The sequence below is a fragment of the Lathamus discolor genome, chromosome 3 (assembly GCF_037157495.1).
Source record: "Lathamus discolor isolate bLatDis1 chromosome 3, bLatDis1.hap1, whole genome shotgun sequence".
NCBI classification, from domain to species: domain Eukaryota; kingdom Metazoa; phylum Chordata; class Aves; order Psittaciformes; family Psittacidae; genus Lathamus; species Lathamus discolor.
Genome location: NC_088886.1, coordinates 119344523 through 119358706, shown reverse-complemented (window position 1 = coordinate 119358706; position 14184 = coordinate 119344523). Strand labels below are relative to the sequence as shown.

General features: G+C 37.4%; 1 protein-coding gene across 2 annotated transcripts in view; it reads left to right on the top strand.

The window, feature by feature from the left end:
• Window positions 1-23: 23 nt before the first annotated feature.
• The window catches only part of SLC35F5 (solute carrier family 35 member F5), a 32913-nt gene continuing 18752 nt past the window's right edge, over window positions 24-14184 (top strand). The window contains exons 1-7 of one of the 2 annotated variants that reach the window (XR_010610841.1): window positions 24-151; window positions 2926-2996; window positions 5247-5321; window positions 7856-7997; window positions 9116-9259; window positions 11751-11813; window positions 13851-13932. Coding sequence is in view for 1 of the 2 variants with exons in the window: in XM_065671338.1 (XP_065527410.1) it covers window positions 7863-7997; window positions 9116-9259; window positions 11751-11813; window positions 13851-13932 (424 nt within the window). In the remaining variant the exon portion in view is untranslated. The remainder of the gene's footprint in view (window positions 152-2925; window positions 2997-5246; window positions 5322-7855; window positions 7998-9115; window positions 9260-11750; window positions 11814-13850; window positions 13933-14184) is intronic. The other variant, XM_065671338.1, reaches the window with a different exon arrangement.

Sequence of the window (14184 nt, the reverse complement as noted above, 5' to 3'; positions counted from 1 at the left end):
AGCTCGCTCGTGGCCTCGGAGATGGATTCTCGGCCGCTGGCGCAAGCCACCATCTTAGAGGGCGGGCAGTGTAGTCGGGGAGGGAAGGACAGCGAAGCGGAGCGGGTGGTGCCGTTGGAGGACGCAGCTCTGGGCCCCTTCGTGGCCTCAGGTACCTCCGCTGTCGCTGGGACGGGGCTGCGGTGAGCCCCAAGCGGCTGTGCGCGGCAGGAGGCGGGCCGAGGTTCCGCGGCTGCTGCTGTTTCAGCAGTGCCGTCCCTGTCAGTCGTCGCCGGGGGTGTCGCGGGCAAGAGGCCTCGATCTCCCCGGCCCGCGGGGCTGATGGGGGCGAAACCGGGCCCTGCCTCGCCTTGGGAGGGGAGCTTTGCCCCCTCACGTCTCTCATGGACGGCCTGCGCCGGGCCGCGCTGGGGAGGGCCGCGGCCGTGCGCCCGGGTGTGTGCCCCTTCTCCCGCCGGCCGTCCCGGCTTCCAGCTGTGGTCGGAGGCGGCGTGTGCCGCCCTCTCGCCTGCGGCTGCCAGATCTTGGCCCCGTACCGCTCTCGTCTGTCAGCGGCGTTAGAGAAGCACTTTCCTCGCCTCAGTCAGGCGGGGGTGTCCGCCGTGCCCGGGGAAGGAGGAGGTGTGTGGAAAGATCCCGCGTCCCCGGCAGCGGGCAGGTGACGAGATGTCTCAGTCATGCCTCGCCTGAGGTGCGAGGAGCTTTGGGCTTCCCTTGCTTCCGCTGTGTCTCGTCCCCCGCTGCGGTTTCCTGTGTTTGTGTTACGTGCGAGCGCAGGACGGATACTCATTTTTCCTCCTCAGATTTCCAGAGCTTGCGCCGTATTTCTTTCTCCTCAGGCATACACTTTTTTCCTGAGTGTGTTAAGGAGATCTACTCATTTCCTTCTTTGTTCCTGCTGCTTTTTCGCCAAAGGTATCTGTCGGCAGGAAGGAAGGAAGGAAGGAACGAAGAAGACCCGTTCACTCTGAAAGCACTTATCTGAATGTGGTGCTTTTGCCTGTTTCTAGCATGCCTGGAAGGTTCAGCTTTCAGCTGCAAGTGTAGTTTTGAAATCTGCTGTGCTTGCTCTTATCAGAGATCTGTGACTGTTTATGATGTGACAAAGCATGATAAGTTTAGATCTTGCACTACACAAGATTAGATGGGTAGTGTGTGAAATGGATGTCACTTGTAAGTCTTAACTAATATTGACTGTATAGCTACAGCCAGCTAGGAAATTGTTCTGTGCATGGTAACACTTGAGGCCTCAGCAGCTTGACATTAAGTTTCCTCTTCTAATGTTATTGAAAGAGGATAAGAAGGAAAACACTGCCAGTTCCACTTGCAAATGTTCACTTTGCTAACCTGAAACTAGTGTGTTTTGAACGCAGTGTGGTCATAGATGCTCATGTCCAACAGGGTTGTAGTCATGCTGAGATGCTGTAGGAACGAATCTGAGAAGTATATGGTTAGATAGTGTGGTAGGTGGTAAAGGCTCCCAAGTATGCAGTAGGTTAATATTCTGCATTACTATTCTTTTTATAAGAAAATTTACTTGTAACTTTGATCAGTTTTGAATAAGTGCTGAACGTAAACTTTTCCAAGTGTTCCTTGACCTGCTGTGCCGGAACAGTTTGGTAGTATGACTGCTGCATTGTGCACTGTCAGAATGTTAAAACGTCTCGTTACATTAAGCTGAATTCTTTCATTTTGATACTGAATTTTACATGTCTTTTGTGCAAACTTAAGTCTTGTATAACTTTCTGTTTAGCTAGGAATGATGACCTCTACTTGTGGTACTCAGTACTGGCATGAAAAACGTGGTTTCATTTTCTCTTTTGGGGTCAATTGCTTCACTATATTCTGCAGATTTTACAGGAAACTTTACTTGAGTAAAGATTAGAGGGCTGTAGTGAATGCCATGTTGCATAGGGTTTACATCTTTTCTGAAGATTATTGCTTTGCTGTTGTTGTGTGATGCCCTCGAAAGTTGGGTGAAGGTCAGTTGTGTTAAAATTATGTTGCATGTTGTACCTTTTCAGATTTAGGAGATGGGTTTAGAATGCCAGTTTACTTTCAGCTCTATTCTTGTTAGACTCAAAGCAGTATCTCTGTTTATCTTATCTCAAAAGTAATCAAATATAAAATGAAAATCACTTGATGACCATATATGTTAAGTGGGGGTGGGAGGGGTGGGGATGTATCAGGGAACTTGTATTGTTGGAGCAGCTGGTATAACTGGAAAAACTAAAACCATTTCTTCTGCATGCAAACCTTATCTTGGTATGTTGTCTTTCAAATTGTATATGAAATAATCTTGAGTAAACATGAGGAAGAATTTCAAGTTGAATTTCACCATGATTTGTGACTGAGCTGCTATTCTGGGTCTCTTGTGACTTATGTTACTATTTACTTTTTTTTTTTTCTTTTAGTGGGGTGTGTTCTTCATGGAACAGCTATAAGCAGTATTCCTTTTTTGCAATGATTTGGCAGTTTTTTTACTTACAATGTTCTTTTCCCTAACTGTTGATACAGTAAAAGCTATTTCATATTTTGTGAATTTACTTTGATTTTTTTTTTTTCTCTTTTGGGATGGAACTTTGAATATGAAAAATTGGTAATCTGCACAAAGAAACATTCAGTGCTGTAGAAATAAGATTTCATGTTAAGTATCAATGGTGGTGTTATACATCCTGTCCTAGGAAGTCACTTACTGGATGTTTAGAACAGTAGAGTTGTACAGCCTGTTGGCTTCAGGGTTATCAGCTAAGTGAACATATATAGTAGATTACACAGCAAGACCATTTTAAATTTTTGTATGTGTATCGTAAGTTAAAATGGTGACTCAGCTTAAGTGATCTAAGATACTGTAATATTTTAAAAACAATACAGTGTTATGACAAGGGAAATGAAGTATTTCTTTTTGCTTTTTTCTTTTTGCAGAAGGTCTTGATGTAACTGGCTGAAAAATGGTTCTGCAAGATGACAGCATCAACTTTAACGATGTTAAAATGGTAAATAGAATATTTAAAAATATCTCCATGCCATTTGCTGAAAAAAAGATACGAAGAAATGTTCTTAAAATGAATATTCCTTCAAATGACAAATATCAACTGATATTTTAAAGTTGTACCGTGTAGAAAGCGTATTTATTTCCTAATAATGGAAATGGAAGGCAGACATGCTGAATTTTCTACTGTATTGAATAGAGTAGAATATTGTAGTTACTTTTAAACTTTTGTATTTCAGCTTATATGTCTTCTGGTGGCTTAAATTTATTGTAACTCTGTGAACTTGATTAATTAAATGTTTTGTAAAGGTAAAGCCATGTTCTTAGAGAGAAATGTCTTGTTTTAGGTGTTAGATATTATAGATGCTATTTTTTTATCCTTATCCTGAAGTGGGTTAATTCTTGGTAATAAGTATTGAACTGGGTTCTGTGTGACCAACTCCAGTTAGGACTACAGCCCACAGCAGATCTTGCATGCTGATAAGAGGATAATCTGTATGTATTGCATAATAACTGAATTTAAGTACAAGTTCTGTACCTTGTTACAGATTAAGTATAGATTAAGTACAGATTAAGTAAATATAGATTAAGTGTGGGTCAAAAGTAAGCTACTGAAAAGTTTCTTTCTCTTAGTGATATTTGGTTTAGTGTGCATGAAAGGAAGAGTTTTTAAGCATCTTTATTGGTTTCTGTTTATTTTTATTATTTTTATATTCAGTTCTTTTATGTGCATAATCTAGGCATGCACAAACTGTTAGAGCTTTGTATGGATAAAAGTCTTCTGGTTTAAATTTTAGTTATCTGAGATACTGATCTTAAACTTTAATTAGGTTGGTAGCATAAGAAAAATATGACCAGCAGCTACTTTTTAGATGTGAAGGCACTGAACTACACAGATATTCAGGATCTGCAGTGAGCATAGGCTTTATGGTACAGAAGGTAGATAACCACATGCCTCTGTCTTAAAACTACATCTTCATTTTTATTTATTTATTTGTTTAAACCAGCTATGGTCATTTGGTAAACTATGTGGTAAAGGGCTTGAACCTGCTGGTTGCTAAGCAGTGTGTAAATCTTGAATTCAGTGGGAGCTGAATCATAGGCTTGTGTGGTCCATCTTTATAGTCTACCTCTTTATCTTATTTGCAGTAGGTGAAAAGCATGAATGTAACTTTTGCCTCCTATTGTAAGCTTTCCACCATGCTTGACAGGTAATCAAAGGCAAAATTTAGGGTAAGCATTTAGTTTTGCCCTCAACTGCTACCTCTGTTCTGCGCATTGATTTGTGACTCGTTGATACAGGGTATGACTCCTGTTGGTACAGGATAACCCTAAGCCAGAGTTCAGCAAGGTTTCACATGAACAATAAAACAAAATGAAGCAAAACAAAACAAACCAGACAACAAACAAACAAACAAACAAAAAAACCAAACCAGCACTTCCAGGCAGTAAAATTTACAGCTTTAGTATTCCTGGTTGCCAGTTACAGTTTTGTTGTGCCTTCTCTTGGAGTACCATATACTTGCCAGCATTTGGATTTTCAGATTGTTGCAGATTAGATGGCCTTCTGACTGGTGTAGTGTAACATTTTTTTCCTGAAGTCCCTTATATATAATGTTCCTTTCCCTACATAACAAATTTAAAGTGGATTTTATTAAATGTCTGTATAGGATCTGGGTTAAAAAAAAAAAAAAAGTTTTAGATGAGCTTTGGTTGCGGGTTTGTTTGATTGTTTTGCTATGGTTATAATACTGTATTGAATTAAGAAAAGATACTGGGTTTCCACAAGAAGTAACATGGAGCTGTCTTGTCTTTGTAGATCATTTTAAAGCCAAAAAGCATATATGCTCTTCCACTACCTTAATAATTCTAATGTTTAAATTCTTTGGTTAGGAATGTTGGCTTAAGAAATAGGGCCTTTCTGTGCATAGCTTAAAAAAATTAGACCTTAACATTATCAGTTTCTTGTTTCTCATGTGAACTTCAGTAAATAAAGAGGGGATCATATTCATTGAAATATCAAAAATAGTAAATTATCCTGTTCTCTTGCAATTCAGTGCTGTCCTGCCAGCATTTTTGATGTGACCCAGTTTTTAAGGTTCTGTATCTGTTTGTCCCCAACATTTAGGACTTGAACTGCATCAGGCACTTGTGCAGCTTGAAATTGTAGAAGATATCTTGCAAGGATAAGTGTATCATAGACACATGCACACCATTTTTCAAGCTTTGCCTGTTTTTCTTTTTTTCTTTTTAGGAGACTATCTTCACTTTGACATGATGTGTGAAGTCTGTTAGCATTTTTTGTTTTTTTTTACAGTTATTGTGGAAGGTATGTATAAGAAAAGTAAATCTTGTTCTTTCTGTGTTCATTTTAGTCAGAGCATATATTGCAATCAGTGCACAAGCCAAATAAGAGATATGTGGAATCGTATTTCATTACAAATTCATGCATACTGATATTTTGTCAATGAGTGCGGATAATGTGTCTGTCTAAAAACTTCTCAAAGTAGTAGTTTCTATCTGTCTTTATGTTCTGTGTGGAGTTTTACAGGTTTTAATTCTGTACTAAAACTTAGTGTATAATTTCCAACAGGATTTTGTTTTTCTGCTGAACATTATAGGCATTTTAGTGTTGCCGATTAAGTAACCTTTTTTAAGTTGACTACTAGCTTCAGGATGCATCGTGCTGCATGAAGACCAAATTTGTAGTCACCCTTTCTTGTTAAGCTTTTTTACTTGTTATGGAAGAACCAAACGAAGGGCTATATTAAGCACACAGAAATGTTAAACAGGCACTTTGTACTCAGATGAGAAAGTAATAGCTGCTATTACTGTAGCATATAAAAGACTGCAAGACATAAATATGGGCTTTTTAATTAGAATTTTAAAATTTATTTATAGGTACAAAAGAAATGGTGCAATGTGTACTTATACTCTGAATAACTTTATATGTAACTTCTTATTTAAGAAGTATTAGATATTCTGTCATCCTGCTAAGGAAAGGGGTTTGTATGAGCCTAATGTAAGCAAGTTTAGTACAGTATTAAGCAACTGTGCATGACCTCTAAGCACAGTGTATACGTGCTATATGCTTTGAAGCAGTTTGTGGTGAGAACAGAATGCTAGGGATACAAGCATCTGATGCAGAGACATCAAGTTGATCAGGCTTCAGTGATTCCTTCCTGTCTCCAGCTACCTCTCCCCCTCCTACCTGCAGCATGGGACTGGTAGAAGGCTGCAATGATTTCTATTTCTGGTATGCCTTACCACTGTTAATGTGTTGTGCTGTAGCCTGACAAGAAATAAGATTTCTTCTTTCTAGCTCATTTGGAACTCTTTATGCCCAGTTTCCATTTTTGATGCATTTACTCAAAGACATGAGCAATTTGTAGGCTATGTATAATGTAACGGCTTGTAGGCTATTAGTCATAATAACATGAAGGCAAAGTTTGTAGAGTGTAATATGTAGGATCTACTAGACCAATTCATAAAAACTGAAAAAAACCTTTATAAGCCTTCAAGCATGAAAACCTTTCTTTTGGCTTACTCAAGTTTAACATAAAATCCCTATTTATTCTCTCTTTGAGAACAAATGTTTTCTCGTCTATTCCGTATCAAATAAAAACTGCAATACCTTGCTGAGTCTTTCATAACTTTGCCCCTCCCTGCTTACAGACTTACGCTTTCTTTTGTCAATCCCACCATTTTATCAGAAAAGCAGAGTAATTATCTAGAACTGATGCCCACACATGGAATATATCAGCATAGATCTAGTGGTATAATGATATTGCAGGAACTCCGCCTGTTGATTTTTTCTTTAGAAAGAAGCCCTTTGAAAAATGGAGGAAAAAAGGTCAAAATTTGAAAATAGCAGAGTGTATTGCAAAGGAGAGACATGAGTCAAGGCTGGAAACAGTGTAGTGATCTCAAATGCACTTGTGCATGCGTGGGCATTTAAATCATTAATCTGAAGAATAGGCTAGTCTGGGAAAAAAGAAATGTAGCTTCCTTACTGAAGACATTGTGGCACTGTGATAAATAATTAGTAAATAATGAAAAGACTGTATATGTTGACATATGGAAAAAACAGTGTAATTTAAATTCACTGAACTTTATTAGTAAAGCAGATCACTTTTATTTACTGTGAGAGTCAGGAGCTGCTCTGTAAAGATGCATTGAATTTCAGTTCCTTGTGTTCTCTCAAAGATAGCAAGTGTTTTGAGTTCAGGATGATAAATAGGAAGGTATGTTATATAATCTGTAGCAAAAATAATAAATTGGTTTACTTTTAAATATTATTTGGATTTTTTTCTTTTTTTTTTCCTTCTTGAATCACTATTCTTTGAGGGATCATAATTTACCCAAATGGGTTGCTGTGTCTTTGGAAATGTTTGTTGAATGCTTAACTTTAAACATGTTTCTGACTACCTTTAGTTGAATTGTATTTGACACAATACAGTAAACTAATTTCTAGCCAGCTTAGAGTATCAGGATTTACAAAAATGTAGTGGTCTCAAATAGTGTAGAGTTTGTAACACAGAAATTACAAAAAGGTATTGAATGTTTTACCTACTTCCATCAGTGGTAGAACAGCTGATAAATCCTTGAAAGGATGAGATTTACTTTCTGATTGCCTCTAATGTCTCTGAAAATGTCATGCCAGGTCTGTGAAAGATCTGCTTTTTAAGAAATACAAATGTGTTTCCTGGCATAGTGGGTCTATTTCATATCTGTGAAACATAGCCCCCCCACTGTTTTTGGGCTGTTTTGGAGTTTCTTGGGTGGGTTTGTTGGTTTTTGTTTTTTTTTTTCAGTCACTGTTTGTGATCTTCTGGGGTTTATTCCTTTATCAATCTTGAATAGGTTACAAATGGTGTGGGTTTTTATCATGAATCGAATGAGCTCCCAGAGCAGTTCATCCACTCAACGTAGGCGAATGGCTCTAGGAATTGTCATTCTTCTCCTTGTTGACGTGATATGGGTTGCCTCTTCAGAACTCACTTCTGTAAGTATTGTTCCATGCACCTTAAAAGGAAAGTAAAAGCCTATTTAAGAAAAAGATGCAACAGAAGCATGATCACTCAGACAGTGTTTCTAGTATAATGTTTAATTACTTCTTCAGTACCAGGAACATGATATCCTTTGGGTTAGTGAACTAAGCTGCATTCACTAAAAGGTACAGGCAAGCTTAACTCTGTGACTGTTACTTTCAAGATAGGAGTTACTGATGATTTTAAAATTAAACAGCATAAGTTTATAACTGTGTAATTAGGGAGTTCATTTTGTTTATTGCGTGTTTGATTAAAATAACGCCCACATGCTTCTCAAGAAATAGTAAAAGAGCTGTAATACTGCAGGGTAGCTGACGTGGTAGATTATTGTTCAGAACATACAGAAGTCTAGGACCAAAGGACTCTGATTGTAGAGTTTAAACCCTATAATTGCAGACAAGTTTGTCATGACCTAGTTCATATATTCCGCCTTGAAATTAATCTGGTATTTACTTCATGTTGAGTTTTAGGACTTGGAGTTTTAGCAATGGAAAACAAGTTTTTAATAAACTATTGCACATTCGGGTTTCTGAATGGTCATTAAGTTTTTACGTTCTATATCAGTTTTTAAACTAAGCATATAAAAATGTTTGAGGTTAACATGCTATTATATTAATAAAACATTTTTTTCCAGTCAGCTGGTGTCATCACTATTGATACTGAAAATTTACTTACTCAAAGTAATCTCTAATTTGTGCTTACTGTGCTATTGCTAATAGAAGTGGTCTTTCATTTAGAGAATATTTGTATGTAAATGCATTTTCAGTACTATTTGAGTTCAGTGGCATATTGATAGATATGTTGCTTGATTAGATACAAGTAATAAGTAGCTTTTCTCCAGTGGCATTGTATCTTACAAAATGGCTCAGTGCCTTCTTGTTGGCATTTATGATAGCTTGGGAGACGATACCAGAATAAGTACAGCCCCTTGTGTCTTTTGGTCACACATGCCAATACTTGCAGCACTGACATTTTGGGAATCAGACTGTTCTGGTCTAAAACCTGTTCGTTCATCTTGTGAATTCTCACCTAATTGTTAATTTTGGATACTGCAATTGTTTTCTTTCCACAGTATGTTTTTACAAAGTACAACAAGCCTTTTTTCAGTACATTTGCAAAAACGTCCATGTTTGTTCTGTACCTCTTGGGATTTATTGTTTGGAAACCATGGAGGCAACAGTGTACTCGTGGATTTCGTGGAAAGCATGCAGCTTTTGTAAGTATTTTAACTCTGTAAATGTTTTGATATTTGTTGGAGTTTGTAATAAACCTTAATAAAATAGAGACTAGAGAAAACCGAAGTTTACATATTTGTGAAATAGTGCTTTAAGGAAAGCAATTATAAACTGAATTATGGCACAGGAAGACATGATAATAATGGTCTTGTAAGAAGAAGAGAAGGAAGGAAAAAGGAATATGAAACATTTCAGGAATCCTAAGAAATGTTTCATTGGGCCAGACCATTGGTTCATCTAGCCTGGTATTTTATCTTGGACAGTTGCAGTGGTTAATTCTTTAAAAAAAGAGCTTATGAGCCTCATCACTCATAGCTCATGTTAGCTGTGGGTTCCCTTTTATTCCTCCAGCATCTGTAACCAGTGGAATCAGTATTTGAACTCTGCAGTTGATTTTCATTACTGACTCTTTGTCTCTGGCAAAACTATGAACTGTTTGATGAGAGGTTTTGAGGTTTTTAAAGTTACATTTAGGAAAAGTGGTAGAATTATTGTTGTTGTCTCTGGCAAAACTATGAACTGTTTGATGAGAGGTTTTGAGGTTTTTAAAGTTACATTTAGGAAAAGTGGTAGAATTATTGTTGTTGTTAATGTTGTATTTTTATAGCATTTATGCACAAGTGACATTATGTTGCTCATTCTACAACTAAGCATTATTTGTGTTAGAGTTTAAAATTACTGTCATATTACAGAAATACATACTCTTTTCCAAGGAAATAAAGTGTTGCTGAGAAGAGCACACATGCTGTGCCAGTGTTTCAGAGTGCTGAGCAGCAGGACTCGGGAGGCAGTGAGGCATTTGGCCTGATACTAATCTCACATTAAAATAACAGAAAATGTGATCCAAGAATATGCTGTTAATCAACATGTCTTTATAGGAAATAGCTTGTGTGAAAGGAGATTTGACTTCAGTTCTGGATATATTAGACTTCACTGGGGGTGACAATTGTAGGAGTAGCAGACTTCAGTTGAAGTGTTATATGACATTAAGCCAAATTGTAACACCACCCCCCCCCCCCTGAAAAAAACCAAACAAGGCAACCCCCCCAAAAAAAACAAACACCCCAACCAAACAAACAAGAAAACCTCACAAACCACCAACCAAAAAAACAAACAAAAAGGCACCCCACCCCAGAACAGCAAAGCACTGCTAAGAGGAAAAAAATCCAAAAACAAGCCCCTTAAACCTTTTGTTAAAATAAGCAAAAAATCATGTTAAACATACAGAACATTTAGAGTTGGCTGATATCTTGAAATAAGATTTGGTAGTCAGCCTTTAACATGAAGTGTCTGTGTACAGTATGGCAGATGCTAGACTTGATGCTATTCAGGGTCTTGGTAAGATAATCAGGAAATAAGCAGAATTTACAGATTCTTTACTGGCATTAATGACCAATAATGGTGATGAAGGCACTATAGAATGATTAGTTGAACAGAACAATTATAGTGACCAAATTTATTAACCTGAGCAGGGGCTGTTGCCTAGTGTGAATTGTAGTCCTTATCTTGACCAACTGAATCTTGTGCAGTGCTATGTCAAAGAAGGAAATAATATGGACAGTCATGACTAAGAGTTCTCAGTTGGTCATGTTTTGTATGTGTCACTCATGGCACTGCAACTGGGATCTCATTATCTTTCTAACCCTACAAAAAGCAATTTTTTAAATAATTTGTAGGAAATAGCCATTACTTTCGGTGTCAGCATAATTCAGAAGAACAGGCAGAGACAGGACTGTAGGGTGTAGGTAGATTTTATTTATTTATATCCACACACCTACCTCCTGAGTTTAGTTAAATGTTTAACTGTGTAATTACTACAAGTGCCTGTGAAATGTCTTGTGTTTATTAATATGGAACAAAAATACTACATTTACAGATTTCTTATTTCAGTAATGATTTCTAAGTTAAGCACTCATACCTTACTTTTATGCTGTCTTCTGCATTAGAGGATTTGTTTAATAGATTTCTTACCAGCATGGTAGAACAGCAAGCTACAGATTGGGGAACATGGGTAGTAGTGCTTGTTAATGTCAAGAAAGGAAGAGTAAAAATTACACTTGACCCCTTCCTGGTTTAAGCCTTGTTAAAAATAAAGCAGAGTCCCAGGTTTTTATGCAAAGGATCTTTGCCTCAGTAAAATGAAGAATCAGGAGGCTTGTTGTCAACACATGCACAATAATCCAGGAAACATGTCTTGCTAAGATTAAACTTCTCAGTTTTGTCATTCTAACAGCCTGATCCTGCATTGCTACCTGGGTAGTTGAATTGAATGGGGTTTTTCGGGAGATACAAAGAATTACTGAAGCTACTCACTGGACTTGTAAACCCTCTTGTTTTTTTTGGGAGGAGGCCTAGAGGGAGAAATCGCAATAGAACTGTGGAAAAAGGCGTTAAAATACTTATTCTAAAAAAACCCCACAGTTATTAATAACTGTGCCTTGATACATTATTGATTTAAGGTTCTGTAATTAGTTTGCAGATGCTGAAGGTTATTTTGCTGCTTGTACAACAGATAACACTGTAAACAGTTCTCTGGTAAGTGCCTTAGTTCGTGAAGGTCTATGCTTTGCCATAACATGACACCATTATACAAACTTACTGTTTTTAAAATATGGCGGTCTTAAATGTAATAGTTTTTGGTAAAGGGAATTGCCAACTTAGATGTTACTAATAAGTGTTGCAAATAATGGTGTTGCTTATTGTGAGAAATACAGGTTTTCAGCTCAATAAAGCACTTAAATGTTTCTATACTAGTTTGTGAACTAAATATTTGTCGTGCTAAGGAAACGTTTACATATTCAGCTCAGTAGCTGACAAAGCAAAAAGTGGAGAGCCAGTGGTACAGCCAAACAGTTTTCAAGACCAAAATACACAATGAAATCAGTTAGTTGAGTATCTTGCATATGAATTGGTTGGTTGGTTGTGTTGTATAATGTGAACCTGCATTGCATTTTGAAAGAGAAAAGCAGTGGATTCCTTCCAGTGGATGAAGCGATTACTGTTTACTGAATCAGATGTCACTACTGGTATTCTGCTGACAAGCTGCATTGCCAGATAGCATTTTTGTGGTAATTTTTCTCATCAGTAGGTGACATGTGACATAAGATCACAGATTGCTCTTTAAATCGCATGCCTAAATCGGAGGCCAAATTGGGAAAGCATCTAGAACACAGAACTTGCACTATCTCTGCAATAGAGTAAGGGGAGGCAATGGCATATTGACAAAACTACTTAAAGTATTTTATGCCGAATAGGGAGTTGAAGAGAGATTTTTCAGAGTTATTCTTCATTTCATTCTCCCCCTCTCCCAAATTTATCGACATTTAGGAGTAAAATCTTCTGAGATTGCTCAATTCATTAAGATCCTCTGACTCCAGAAGCAGGATTCATCATTAACCTTGGAGAATTTTGCATTAATTTAAACATTCACGAAAAATCTGATCCCAAGGAAGGGACCTAACCAAAATGGAGCTACCAGATCATTCTTATTACTTGACTCTTAGAGCTTGTTAATTTTATTTAAACAAGCAGCTTAAAACTTGTGTTGTTACAAGTATTTTAAGCAAATGAAACTTCTGCTAAGTGCCTATGTTGGTGCATCCCTCCACCCCCCATCCCCTGGGCTACTCTGCTGTCTAAGGAATTCCTGTCAGGCCTTGGCTTTTGTGTAATGAGTTGGATAGTGAAGCATCCCTTTAACTCTTGTATGGCTGAGAACAGAGGCACTGATCATACCAGGGACTCCTGTTGCCTTGATAATGTGGGAAGCAGGAGTGGGGAATAATCAGTCATTCCCTGGCAGCATTGGCACATTCCTTTGCTTGATTGTACCCTGAATGGAACAGTACCATGGTCACTGGAAATTTGAAAAGTTTCTAGTAATTACTCACTCAGGTTGTGGCCAGGGTGGAAACTTACTAATGACTAAAGCCAATCATCTTGCAACTTGATAAATACTGGTCCAGAGGGAGGCCCTTTGAGCTTTCCTGGACTGCAGCGGGCTATGAACAGCATCCCCTTCTGGGTGGGATGCCTCTCGGAGCTCACAGCCTTCCCAAGTTTGCCATAATGAGAGGACCATCACTGAAAGCTGGTGATGAGACCTGGGCTCAAGACCTCTGACTCATAAGGGAGTTTTAAAGCTTTGAGTTACTTTTCTAAAGTATTTTGGCTTTTAGTTTATAAGCATTTAGGGTCATGGGAGGAGAATGAGCATGTATTCATTTTTGTATGTGAATTCTTATGGGTCTCATTTATCATTTGGACAGAATCTGATGAAATGTCCATGATTTTGATAAGCTATATTCTGGAGATAAGGTTTTTGTTCATGAGGATATACGAAAAAGTGCAAGTTATTTTTGAATACATGTTACCAATATTTTTAACATAAAATATAATTTATGTATGAACATTTCTGGCAAGCCTGTCCACTGTGTGCAAAACTACTTTAATTTATTTCTTATAATATTCACAAAGTTTTAATTTAGTTTTCTAATTTGCTAAATTAATTCTACTGCTTATAATTTAAATATCCTGCTTAACTGTATTTTTACTTATACTGATTCATTTCAGAGTGAACCTTTATATGTTCCTGTAAAGTTTCATGATTTGCCAACTGAAAAAAATGGCAGTAATAATAGTGATGCAGAGAAAAGTGAGTAAAGACTTTCGGAGTGCTGAAATGCCAGTTCTTTGTGAGAGAATTACTTTCCTCTTTGTTGGTATAAATGCTGTCATGTTGCAGGACTTCGTTTTGGCTTTTTTTTTTTTTGTTTGTTTGTTTTTTTCTTTTTCTCTTCACCCCTGCCTTTTTTGGTGTTTTTTTTTTTTTTTGTTTTTTTTTTGTTTTTTTTTTTTTTTACCTTTTTTTCTCCTTACTTAAATCTCTTATTGCTTGAATTGCAGT